The sequence below is a fragment of the Oncorhynchus gorbuscha genome, unplaced genomic scaffold, assembly GCF_021184085.1.
Source record: "Oncorhynchus gorbuscha isolate QuinsamMale2020 ecotype Even-year unplaced genomic scaffold, OgorEven_v1.0 Un_scaffold_1591, whole genome shotgun sequence".
NCBI lineage: Eukaryota > Metazoa > Chordata > Actinopteri > Salmoniformes > Salmonidae > Oncorhynchus > Oncorhynchus gorbuscha.
In genome coordinates, this window is record NW_025746325.1 from 23,456 (window position 1) to 37,500 (window position 14,045).

At 41.4% G+C, this 14,045-nt stretch overlaps 1 protein-coding gene and 1 long non-coding RNA gene across 2 annotated transcripts in view; both read right to left on the bottom strand.

Annotated features, from left to right (window-relative positions):
• Positions 1–7,500: 7,500 nt before the first annotated feature.
• On the bottom strand, positions 7,501–9,803 carry LOC124023332. Its single transcript, XR_006836694.1, has 2 exons — positions 9,555–9,803; positions 7,501–7,808 (listed from the first exon to the last, which is right to left on the bottom strand). It is a non-coding gene; the product is annotated as an uncharacterized LOC124023332 (long non-coding RNA).
• Positions 9,804–11,202: 1,399 nt separating this feature from the next.
• LOC124023331 (RNA-binding motif, single-stranded-interacting protein 3-like) overlaps positions 11,203–14,045 on the bottom strand; it is a 78,858-nt gene continuing 76,015 nt past the window's right edge. The window contains exon 10 of the mRNA XM_046337846.1: positions 11,203–11,469. Within this exon, the coding sequence (XP_046193802.1) occupies positions 11,466–11,469 (4 nt within the window). The 3' untranslated portion in view covers positions 11,203–11,465. The remainder of the gene's footprint in view (positions 11,470–14,045) is intronic.

Consider the following 14,045-nt stretch of genomic DNA (forward strand, 5'->3'; position numbering starts at 1 on the left):
TTCTACAGTCTGACTGACCCCAATCCCACACTGTACAGTCTACAGTCAAAACTGTTCGCTGCTCTGGCCCCCCAATGGTGGAACAAACTCCCTCACGACGCCAGGACAGCGGAGTCAATCACCACCTTCCGGAGACACCTGAAACCCCACCTCTTTAAGGAATACCTAGGATAGGATAAGTAATCCTTCTCACCCCCCTTTAAGATTTAGATGCACTATTGTAAAGTGACTGTTCTACTGGATGTCATAAGGTGAATGCACCAATTTGTAAGTCGCTCTGGATAAGAGCGTCTGCTAAATGACTTAAATGTAATGTAAATGTAAATGTACATCCACTCTAGGTTCCGGATCATTCTACAGTCTTACTGACCCCAATCCCATGCTGTACAGTCTACATCCACTCTAGGTTCCGGATCATTCTACAGTCTGACTGATCCCAATCCCACACTGTACAGTCTACATCCACTCTACGTTCCGGATTATTCTACAGTCTGACTGATCCCAATCCCACACTGTACAGTCTACATCCACTCTACGTTCCGGATCATTCTACAGTCTGACAAATCATGTTGGAGAACAAGGATTTCAATGTGTCAACATGTAACGCCTGGGAAATATTCTCTATTTCACACACACACACACACACACACACACACACACACACACACACACACACACACACACACACACACACACACACACACACACACACACACACACACACACACACACACACACACACACACACACACACACACACACACACACACACACACTCTACTGTACAGTAGTGGGTCTGTTAAATAGTTCTATTGAGCAGTTAAATGTCAGCTGTGACCACAGACAGGGCTCTGATCAGACGTAGGGCATTATATAGGGAATAGGGCTCTGGTCTAAAGTAGTGCATTATATAGGGAATAGGGCTCTGGTCTAAAGTAGTGCATTATATAGGGAATAGGGCTCTGGTCTAAAGTAGTGCATTATATAGGGAATAGGGCTCTGGTATAAAGTAGTGCATTATATAGGGAATAGGGCTCTGGTCTAAAGTAGTGCATTATATAGGGAATAGGGCTCTGGTCTAAAGTAGTGCATTATATAGGGAATAGGGCTCTGGTCTAAAGTAGTACACTATATAGGGAATAGGGCTCTGGTCTAAAGTAGTACACTATATAGGGAATAGGGCTCTGGTCTAAAGTAGTGCATTATATAGGGAATAGGGCTCTGGTCTAAAGTAGTGCATTATATAGGGAATAGGGCTCTGGTCTAAAGTAGTACACTATATAGGGAATAGGGCTCTGGTCTAAAGTAGTACACTATATAGGGAATAGGGCTCTGGTCTAAAGTAGTGCATTATATAGGGAATAGGGCTCTGGTCTAAAGTAGTACACTATATAGGGAATAGGGCTCTGGTCTAAAGTAGTGCACTATATAGGGAATAGGGCTCTGGTCTAAAGTAGTACACTATATAGGGAATAGGGCTCTGGTCTAAAGTAGTGCACTATATAGGGAATAGGGCTCTGGTCTAAAGTAGTGCACTATGTAGGGAATAGGGCTCTGGTCTAAAGTAGTGCACTATATAGGGAATAGGGCTCTGGTCTAAAGTAGTGCACTATGTAGGGAATAGGGCTCTGGTCTAAAGTAGTGCACTATGTAGGGAATAGGGCTCTGGTCTAAAGTAGTGCACTATATAGGGAATAGGGCTCTGGTCTAAAGTAGTGCACTATATAGGAAATAGGGCTCTGGTCTAAAGTAGTGCACTATGTAGGGAATAGGGCTCTGGTCTAAAGTAGTGCACTATATAGGGAATAGGGCTCTGGTCTAAAGTAGTGCACTATGTAGGGAATAGGGCTCTGGTCTAAAGTAGTGCACTATGTAGGGAATAGTGCTCTGGTCTAAAGTAGTGCACTATGTAGGGAATAGGGTCCTGGTCTAATGTAGTGCACTATATAGGGAATAGGGCTCTGGTCAGAAGTAGTGCACTATATAGGGAATAGGGCTCCGGTCAGGAGTAGTGCACTATATAGGGAATAGTGTGCCATTTGGAACACAGTTATTGTGCTGTTGCAGAGAGCAGTAGGGGGCGTGTGGCAGCGAGGGGTCATGACAGGGGACAGTAGGATTTAAAGGTCACGGAGCCTGCTACAATGTCTTGTTGTACTGAGAGACAATCCTCCTATCAATGAGACTGGAGGGTGAGGGTGGAAGGGTGGGTGGAGGGACTGGGGAGGGTGGAGGGACTGGGGAGGCTGGAGGCACTGGGGAGGGTGGAGGGACTGGGGAGGCTGGAGGCACTGGGGAGGGTGGAGGGACTGGGGAGGCTGGAGGCACTGGGGAGGGTGGAGGGACTGGGAGGGATGGAGGGACTGGGGAGGCTGGAGGCACTGGGGAGGGTGGAGGGACTGGGGAGGCTAGAGGCACTGGGACGGGTGGAGGGGCTGGGGAGGGGTGGAGGGACTGGGGAGGCTGGAGGCACTGGGGAGGGTGGAGGGACTGGGGAGGCTGGAGGCACTGGGAGGGGTGGAGGGGCTGGGGAGGGGTGGAGGGACTGGGGAGGCTGGAGGCACTGGGGATGGTGGAGGGACTGGGGAGGCTGGAGGCACTGGGAGGGGTGGAGGGACTGGGGAGGGGTGGAGGGACTGGGGAGGATGGTGGGACTGGGGAGGATGGAGGCACTGGGACGGGTGGAGGGGCTGGGGAGGGGTGGAGGGACTGGGGAGGCTGGAGGGACTGGGGAGGCTGGAGGCACTGGGAGAAGTGGAGGCACTGGGAGGAGTGGAGGGGCTGGGTAGGGGTGGAGGGACTGGGGAGGCTGGAGGCACTGGGGAGGGTGGAGGGACTGGGGAGGCTGGAGGCACTGGGAGGGGTGGAGGGACTGGGGAGGGGTGGAGGGACTGGGGAGGATGGTGGGACTGGGGAGGATGGAGGGACTGGGGAGGCTGGAGGCACCCTGGAGGGTGGAGGGACTGGGGAGGCTGGAGGCACTGGGAGGGGTGGAGGGACTGGGGAGGGGTGGAGGGACTGGGGAGGATGGTGGGACTGGGGAGGATGGAGGCACTGGGAGGGGTGGAGGGACTGGGGGGTCACATGATAAAAGAGTTCACATGATGAAAGGTTAGATCTTAGTGTGGGGGTTAGAGGTCACATGATGAAAGGTCAGATCTTAGTGTGGGGGTTAGAGGTCACATGATGAAAGGTTAGATCTTAGTGTGGGGGTTAGAGGTCACATGATGAAAGGTTAGATCTTAGTGTGGGGGTTAGAGGTCACATGATGAAAGGTTAGATCTTAGTGTGGGGGTTAGAGGTCACATGATGAAAGGTTAGATCTTAGTGTGGGGGTTAGAGGTCACATGATGAAAGGTTAGATCTTAGTGTGGGGTTTAGAGGTCACATGATGAAAGGTTAGATCTTAGTGTGGGGTTTAGAGGTCACATGATGAAAGGTTAGATCTTAGTGTGGGGGTTAGAGGTCACATGATGAAAGGTTAGATCTTAGTGTGGGGGTTAGAGGTCACATGATGAAAGGTTAGATCTTAGTGTGGGGGTTAGAGGTCACATGATGAAAGGTTAGATCTTAGTGTGGGGGTTAGAGATCACATGATGAAAGGTTAGATCTTAGTGTGGGGGTTAGAGGTCACATGATGAAAGGTTAGATCTTAGTGTGGGGGTTAGAGGTCACATGATGAAAGGTTAGATCTTAGTGTGGGGGTTAGAGGTCACATGATGAAAGGTTAGATCTTAGTGTGGGGGTTAGAGGTCACATGATGAAAGGTTAGATCTTAGTGTGGGGTTTAGAGGTCACATGATGAAAGGTTAGATCTTAGTGTGGGGGTTAGAGGTCACATGATGAAAGGTTAGATCTTAGTGTGGGGGTTAGAGGTCACATGATGAAAGGTTAGATCTTAGTGTGGGGGTTAGAGGTCACATGATGAAAGGTTAGATCTTAGTGTGGGGGTTAGAGGTCACATGATGAAAGGTTAGATCTTAGTGTGGGGGTTAGAGGTCACATGATGAAAGGTTAGATCTTAGTGTGGGGGTTAGAGGTCACATGATGAAAGGTTAGATCTTAGTGTGGGGGTTAGAGGTCACATGATGAAAGGTTAGATCTTAGTGTGGGGGTTAGAGGTCACATGATGAAAGGTTAGATCTTAGTGTGGGGGTTAGAGGTCACATGATGAAAGGTTAGATCTTAGTGTGGGGGTTAGAGGTCACATGATGAAAGGTTAGATCTTAGTGTGGGGGTTAGAGGTCACATGATGAAAGGTCATGGTTGAAGTAGTCAATAATATCTATACTGCCATTCATTCATTCCTTCTCTCTCCCTCCAATTCAATTTAATTCAATTCAATTCATTGGGCTTTCTTGGCATGGGAAACATATGTTTACTTTGCCATAGCAAGTGAAATGGATAAACTAAGTAAAATAAACAATAAAACATGAACAGTAAACATTACACTCACCCAGTAGGTAAACATTACACTCACCCAGTAGGTAAACATTACACTCACCCAGTAGGTAAACATTACACTCACCCAGTAGGTAAACATTACACTCACCCAGTAGGTAAACATTACACTCACCCAGTAGGTAAACATTACACTCACCCAGTAGGTAAACATTACACTCACCCAGTAGGTAAACATTACACTCACCCAGTAGGTAAACATTACACTCACCCAGTAGGTAAACATTACACTCACCCAGTAGGTAAACATTACACTCACCCAGTAGGTAAACATTACACTCACCCAGTAGGTAAACATTACACTCACCCAGTAGGTAAACATTACACTCACCCAGTAGGTAAACATTACACTCACCCAGTAGGTAAACATTACACTCACCCAGTAGGTAAACATTACACTCACCCAGTAGATAAACATTACACTCACCCAGTAGGTAAACATTACACTCACCCAGTAGGTAAACATTACACTCACCCAGTAGGTAAACATTACACTCACCCAGTAGGTAAACATTACACTCACCCAGTAGGTAAACATTACACTCACCCAGTAGGTAAACATTACACTCACCCAGTAGGTAAACATTACACTCACCCAGTAGGTAAACATTACACTCACCCAGTAGGTAAACATTACACTCACCCAGTAGGTAAACATTACACTCACCCAGTAGGTAAACATTACACTCACCCAGTAGGTAAACATTACACTCACCCAGTAGGTAAACATTACACTCACCCAGTAGGTAAACATTACACTCACCCAGTAGGTAAACATTACACTCACCCAGTAGGTAAACATTACACTCACCCAGTAGGTAAACATTACACTCACCCAGTAGGTAAACATTACACTCACCCAGTAGGTAAACATTACACTCACCCAGTAGGTAAACATTACACTCACCCAGTAGATAAACATTACACTCACCCAGTAGGTAAACATTACACTCACCCAGTAGATAAACATTACACTCACCCAGTAGGTAAACATTACACTCACCCAGTAGGTAAACATTACACTCACCCAGTAGGTAAACATTACACTCACCCAGTAGGTAAACATTACACTCACCCAGTAGGTAAACATTACACTCACCCAGTAGGTAAACATTACACTCACCCAGTAGGTAAACATTACACTCACCCAGTAGGTAAACATTACACTCACCCAGTAGGTAAACATTACACTCACCCAGTAGGTAAACATTACACTCACCCAGTAGGTAACCATTACACTCACCCAGTAGGTAAACATTACACTCACCCAGTAGGTAAACATTACACTCACCCAGTAGGTAAACATTACACTCACCCAGTAGATGTGGGAGTTTATCAAAATCGGATTTGTTTTCAAATTCTTTGTGGATTTGTGTAATCTGAAGGAAATATGTCTCTCTAATATGGTCATACATTGGACAGGAGGTTAGGAAGTGCAGCTCAGTTTCCACCTCATTTTGTGGGCAGTGAGCACATAGCCTGTCTTCTCTTGAGAGCCAGGTCAGCCTACGGCGGCCTTTCTCAATAGCAAGGCTATGCTCACTGAGTCTGTACATAGTCAAAGCTTTCCTTAATTTTGGGTCAGTCACAGTGGTCAGGTATTCTGCCGCTGTGTACTCTCTGTTTAGGGCCAAATAGCATTCTAGTTTGCTCTGTTTTTTTGTTAATTCTTTCCAATGTGTCAAGTAATTATCTTTTTGTTTTCTCATGATTTGGTTGGGTCTAATTGTGCTGCTGTCCTGGGGCTCTGTGGTGTCTGTTTGTGTTTGTGAACAGAGCCCCAGGACCAGCTTGCTTAGGGGACTCTTCTCCAGGTTCATCTCTCTGTCGGTGATGGCTTTGTTATGGAAGGTTTGGGAATCGCTTCCTTTTAGGTGGTTGTAGGATTTAAGAGCTCTTTTCTGGATTTTGATAATTAGCAGATATCGGCCTAATTCTGCCTTGTGTTTTACGTTTTATTGCAAAATTCTGCATGCAGAGTCTCAATTTGGTGTTTGTCTCATTTTGTGAATTCTTCTCTATTTTCTCTCTCATCTCCCCTCTCTCTATCCCCACCTCTCTCTATCTCCCCTCTATCTCCTCTCTCTATCTCTATATCTCCCCTCTCACCATCTCCTCTCTATATCTCCCCTCTATCTCCTCTCTCTATCTCATCTCCCCTCTCTCTATCTCCCCTCTATCTCCTCTCTCTATCTCCTCTCTCTATCTATCTCATCTCCCCTCTCTATATCTCCCCTCTATCTCCTCTCTCTATCTCCTCTCTATCTCCTCTCTCTATCTCATCTCCCCTCTCTCTATCTCCCCTCTATCTCCTCTCTCTATCTCCTCTCTCTATCTATCTCATCTCCCCTCTCTATATCTCCCCTCTATCTCCTCTCTCTATCTCCTCTCTATCTCCTCTCTCTATCTCATCTCCCCTCTCTCTATCTCCCCTCTATCTCCTCTCTATATCTCCCCTCTATCTCCTCTCTCTATCTCATCTCCCCTCTCTCTATCTCCCCTCTATCTCCTCTCTCTATCTCCTCTCTCTATCTATCTCATCTCTCCTCTCTATATCTCCCCTCTCTATCTCCTCTCTATATCTCCCCTCTATCTCCTCTCTCTATCTCCCCTCGCTCTATATCTCCCCTCTCTCCATCTCCTCTCTATATCTCCCCTCTATATCTCCTCTCTATATCTCCTCTCTCTATCTCCTCTCTCTATCTCCTCTCTCTATCTCCTCTCTCTTTGTGTTTTCTGCACTAACCGTTCTATGTCTTATTTGAAAGGAAGCATTTCATTGGACGCTGTATGCCAGGCGTATCCCGTACATACGACTAATCTAACTGGAAACTTGGCTGTTATTTTGAGTGCGAAGTGAACTTCTCTCAAACTAACTGTGGCTGTATACTGCCCTCTAGTGGTGTGATGTTATACACACACACACACACACACACACACACACACACACACACACACACACACACACACACACACACACACACACACACACACACACACACACACACACACACACCATCAAATAGCAGGACAGATATATTATTTACCTTTTGTATTTTTTATTAAAATTGAAACCAAAAAGAAAGCAGAAGAAATCGAAACTTCCCATTATGTAGAGTCAGGTCAGGTGGGCAGATTTACAAGGTGTGAGCTCAGCACAGATAGCCAATCAGACTCCTTGGTGGTACTGTAATCAGCCAATCAGCCTCCTTGATGGTACTTTAATCAGCCAATCAGCCTCTTTGATGATACTTTAATCAGCCAATCAGCCTCCTTGATGGTACTTTAATCAGCCAATCAGCTTCCTTGGTGGTGCTGTAATCAGCCAATCAGCCTCCTTGGTGGTGCTGTTATCAGAATTTTACTTTAATGTATACAGTACAGTTATCACGAAGCTAGATCTTGGTTATACCATTGTTAAATCTACAAGCCTCGAAATGGCTCTAAAACACCCCCCCCCCCAACACTAGAGTTCTGACTGGCTGACTGACTGGCTGACTGGCTGACTGGCTGACTGGCTGACTGGCTGACTGGCTGACTGGCTGACTGACTGACTGGCTGACTGGCTGACTGGCTGACTGGCTGACTGACTGACTGACTGACTGGCTGACTGGCTGACTGACTGGCTGACTGGCTGACTGACTGGCTGACTGGCTGACTGACTGGCTGGCTGACTGGCTGACTGGCTGACTGACTGACTGACTGGCTGACTGACTGGCTGACTGACTGGCTGACTGGCTGACTGACTGACTGGCTGACTGACTGGCTGACTGGCTGACTGACTGACTGACTGACTGGCTGACTGGCTGAATGACTGGCTGAATGACTGGCTGGCTGACTGGCTGACTGACTGACTGACTGTCTGGCTGACTGACCGGCTGACTGGTTGACTGGCTGACTGACTGACTGTCTGGCTGACTGGCTGACTGGCTGACTGACTGTCTGGCTGACTGGCTGACTGGCTCCCCAATACTGAACACTTGTATAGCAGCTAACACATTAAAGTCAGTTCTCAAAAAATTGCAGCACAAAACATTTAAAAAAAGTATGTTTTACTTTACTTTTCTTTTTTCCTCTCTAAGACAAGATAGCTAAAGCTGATCAGATAAGATACCAGAAACTAGCATGGTGTCTTTGTCTCAGACAAGATAGCTAAAGCTGATCAGATAAGATACCAGAAACTAGCATGGTGTCTTTGTCTCAGACAAGATAGCTAAAGCTGATCAGATAAGCTACTAGAAACTAGCATGGTGTCTTTGTCTCAGACAAGATAGCTAAAGCTGATCAGGTAAGCTACTAGAAACTAGCATGGTGTCTTTGTCTCAGACAAGATAGCTAAAGCTGATCAGATAAGCTACTAGAAACTAGCATGGTGTCTTTGTCTCAGACAAGATAGCTAAAGCTGATCAGATAAGCTACTAGAAACTAGCATGGTGTCTTTGTCTCAGACAAGATAGCTAAAGCTGATCAGATAAGCTACTAGAAACTAGCATGGTGTCTTTGTCTCAGACAAGATAGCTAAAGCTGATCAGATAAGCTACTAGAAACTAGCATGGTGTCTTTGTCTCAGACAAGATAGCTAAAGCTGATCAGATAAGCTTACCAGAAACTAGCATGGTGTCTTTGTCTCAGACAAGATAGCTAAAGCTGATCAGATAAGCTACTAGAAACTAGCATGGTGTCTTTGTCTCAGACAAGATAGCTAAAGCTGATCAGGTAAGATACTAGAAACTAGCATGGTGTCTTTGTCTCAGACAAGATAGCTAAAGCTGATCAGATAAGCTACTAGAAACTAGCATGGTGTCTTTGTCTCAGACAAGATAGCTAAAGCTGATCAGATAAGCTACTAGAAACTAGCATGGTGTCTTTGTCTCAGACAAGATAGCTAAAGCTGATCAGATAAGCTTACCAGAAACTAGCATGGTGTCTTTGTCTCAGACAAGATAGCTAAAGCTGATCAGATAAGCTACTAGAAACTAGCATGGTGTCTTTGTCTCAGACAAGATAGCTAAAGCTGATCAGATAAGCTACTAGAAACTAGCATGGTGTCTTTGTCTCAGACAAGATAGCTAAAGCTGATCAGATAAGCTTACCAGAAACTAGCATGGTGTCTTTGCAGACAGTAGTATCCTATCCCTTCAGTAACGGGGCTCAGCGGATGAGTTTTACTTCCTGTAACATGTACTTCCTGGTTTGTGTCTGTTATAACAGTGGCTGTCCGTTCAGTGGTAAATGAAGAGAGACTGTGTGGTTTTACATTGGATAAACCACCATCACTATATCAGATACCGAAACTGAAGGGTTTTCTCTGTTTCTCTGTTTCAGATTTCTCTCAGATTATATTGGAGTTCCCCCTTGTAGAAGGGTTACGATACAACTAAGATTTTTATCTGTGGCACAGTTCTCTGACCTGTTTTACACACCTTCTTGCTGAAGGTATGAGTGACACGTGACTGCACCAATGGTAGAACCCTATGAACACCTCGACCCCAACAGAGCCAATGGGAAGAGTCCTTAAGCCCACAGGTCCAACCCACGAACCATCTATTGTACAGAGCATCATACAACAAAAGCAAGAAAGCCAAACGGAAAAGTTCAAATATGATTTAAAAAAAAAATCTCTCAGTCTACTCCACTGTATCTCCCTGTTTGTTCTTCTGTGGTATAAAAAGCTTCTGTTTGTTGGCTTCATTTGATACACAGCTATAAAAAAAAAGACTAAAGAAAATTGTCACCAAATTTCTTTAAAACTATTGCTTCATTTTTCAACTCATGTCCCTTTGTACACAGATCATTTTTATCGATATATTTATGTTTTCATTTCAGTCGACTTATTTGGTTATTTTTTGTTTCATTCCTTGTTTTGCGATGAGACAAGCAAAAGCAGGCAACAACAAAACAAAAAACTGTTGAACTTTGTAAAAACAAATATTGCAAGTAAAAACCCACTAATGCCATTGTTAAGTAACCCCCCCCCCCAAAAATCATCCATAAACTGCATTTCCCACAATACAGCGGTTATACATAATTGTTCTTGACCCCGCCCACCTACTATCACCATGGAGATTCTCTTCTCCTCCCCCAAAACACAAATGACTACAAACCACATCATATAAAATCTTCTTCATTCAGTTCTCTTTATAACCTGTGCATCTGACGTCTATAGATTTAGTCTCGGTTTATCATGAACCATCTAAAGCATTCATAACCCTCCTTTTTTTTATTTATTTTTACAGATGTTTTAATTAAACAATTTTAGACAAAAGGACCGACGAGTTTCCAACGTCTGAGAAATTAAGGCAAAAAAAAAAAAAAGATTAAACTTTTTTTTTTCTCTAGAAAACTACATTTTAAATCATGAAAATAATAAAACAAAATATAGTAGCTTAATATCAAAGGAAGAAAACCCGTTTAATTTGTTTCTTTTTCTCTAAAACTTTGCCTCCTATTAAAAAAACTGTCATGATCTGAAAACCAACCTGCACATTCACATGGATTTATGTCCGTTTGTTCCTTTTTAAGTTCCTTTTTTTATTTAAAAAAAATATGTTTTTCACTTTGTTCTTTTTCGAAGGATGACTCCAGTTTCATGCTGGCCCGCTCAATAAACTCAATGTCCCATATTGCACCTCTCCATCTTCTGAGACTATCTCTCTCTCTCTCTCTCTCTCTCTCTCTCTCTCTCTCTCTCTCTCTCTCTCTCTCTCTCTCTCTCTCTCTCTCTCTCTCTCTTCTCTCTCTTCTCTCTCTTCTCTCTCTTCTCTCTCTTCTCGCTCTCTCTCTCTCTCTCTCTCTCTCGTCTCTCTCGTCTCTCTCTCTCTCTCTCTCTCTGGACAGATAAAACAAAGTCTTTTTTTGATGCCTGTGCAAAGATAAAACGATCTCTCTTAGTCCTCCTTTTAGTCATCCAGTATTTTTCCTCCCTCCATCCCTCCAGTGCTTCAGTGCAGCCGCTGTCTCAAGGCAATGCAGTTACCGGAAACACATCGCTCGTCATCCTCCTGTTATCTAAAGAAACAGAAAGAAAATATTTGTAATCCTGAGACCTAGGTCTCTTTTACAGATGAGCAATGAATATACATCAATATACACATAACTATACACTATACACATCAATATAGACATCAATATACACTATACACATCAATATAGACATCAATATACACTATACACATCAATATACACTATACACATCAATATACACTATACACATCAATATACACTATACACATCAATATAGACATCAATATACACTATACACATCAATATACACTATACACATCAATATACCCTATACACATCAATATACACTATACACATCAATATAGACATCAATATACACTATACACATCAATATACACTATACACATCAATATACACTATACACATCAATATACACTATACACATCAATATACACTATACACATCAATATACACTATACACATCAATATACACTATACACATCAATATACACTATACACATCAATATAGACATCAATATACACTATACACATCAATATACACTATACACATCAATATAGACATCAATATACACTATACACATCAATATACACTATACACATCAATATACACTATACACATCAATATACACTATACACATCAATATACACTATACACATCAATATACACTATACACATCAATATAGACATCAATATACACTATACACATCAATATACACTATACACATCAATATAGACATCAATATACACTATACACATCAATATACCCTATACACATCAATATACACTATACACATCAATATACACATCAATATACACTATACACATCAATATAGACATCAATATACACTATACACATCAATATAGACATCAATATACACTATACACATCAATATACACTATACACATCAATATAGACATCAATATACACTATACACATCAATATACACTATACACATCAATATACCCTATACACATCAATATACACTATACACATCAATATACACTATACACATCAATATACACTATACACATCAATATACACTATACACATCAATATACACATCAATATACACTATACACATCAATATACACTATACACATCAATATACACTATACACATCAATATAGACATCAATATACACTATACACATCAATATACACTATACACATCAATATAGACATCAATATACACTATACACATCAATATACCCTATACACATCAATATACACTATACACATCAATATACACTATACACATCAATATAGACATCAATATACACTATACACATCAATATACACTATACACATCAATATACACTATACACATCAATATAGACATCAATATACACTATACACATCAATATACCCTATACACATCAATATACACTATACACATCAATATACACTATACACATCAATATACACTATACACATCAATATACACTATACACATCAATATAGACATCAATATACACTATACACATCAATATACACTATACACATCAATATAGACATCAATATACACTATACACATCAATATACACTATACACATCAATATAGACATCAATATACACTATACACATCAATATACACTATACACATCAATATAGACATCAATATACACTATACACATCAATATACACTATACACATCAATATACACTATACACATCAATATAGACATCAATATACACTATACACATCAATATACACTATACACATCAATATACACTATACACATCAATATAGACATCAATATACACTATACACATCAATATACACTATACACATCAATATAGACATCAATATACACTATACACATCAATATACCCTATACACATCAATATACACTATACACATCAATATACACTATACACATCAATATAGACATCAATATACACTATACACATCAATATACACTATACACATCAATATACACTATACACATCAATATAGACATCAATATACACTATACACATCAATATACCCTATACACTTCAATATACACTATACACATCAATATACACTATACACATCAATATACACTATACACATCAATATACACTATACACATCAATATAGACATCAATATACACTATACACATCAATATACACTATACACATCAATATAGACATCAATATACACTATACACATCAATATACACTATACACATCAATATAGACATCAATATACACTATACACATCAATATAGACATCAATATACACTATACACATCAATATAGACATCAATATACACTATACACATCAATATAGACATCAATATACACTATACACATCAATATACCCTATACACATCAATATACACTATACACATCAATATACACTATACACATCAATATAGACATCAATATACACTATACACATCAATATACACTATACACATCAATATACACTATACACATCAATATAGACATCAATATACACTATACACATCAATATACACTATACACATCAATATAGACATCAATATACACTATACACATCAATATAGACATCAATATACACTATACACATCAATATACACTATACACATCAATATACACTATACACATCAATATACACTATACACATCAATAT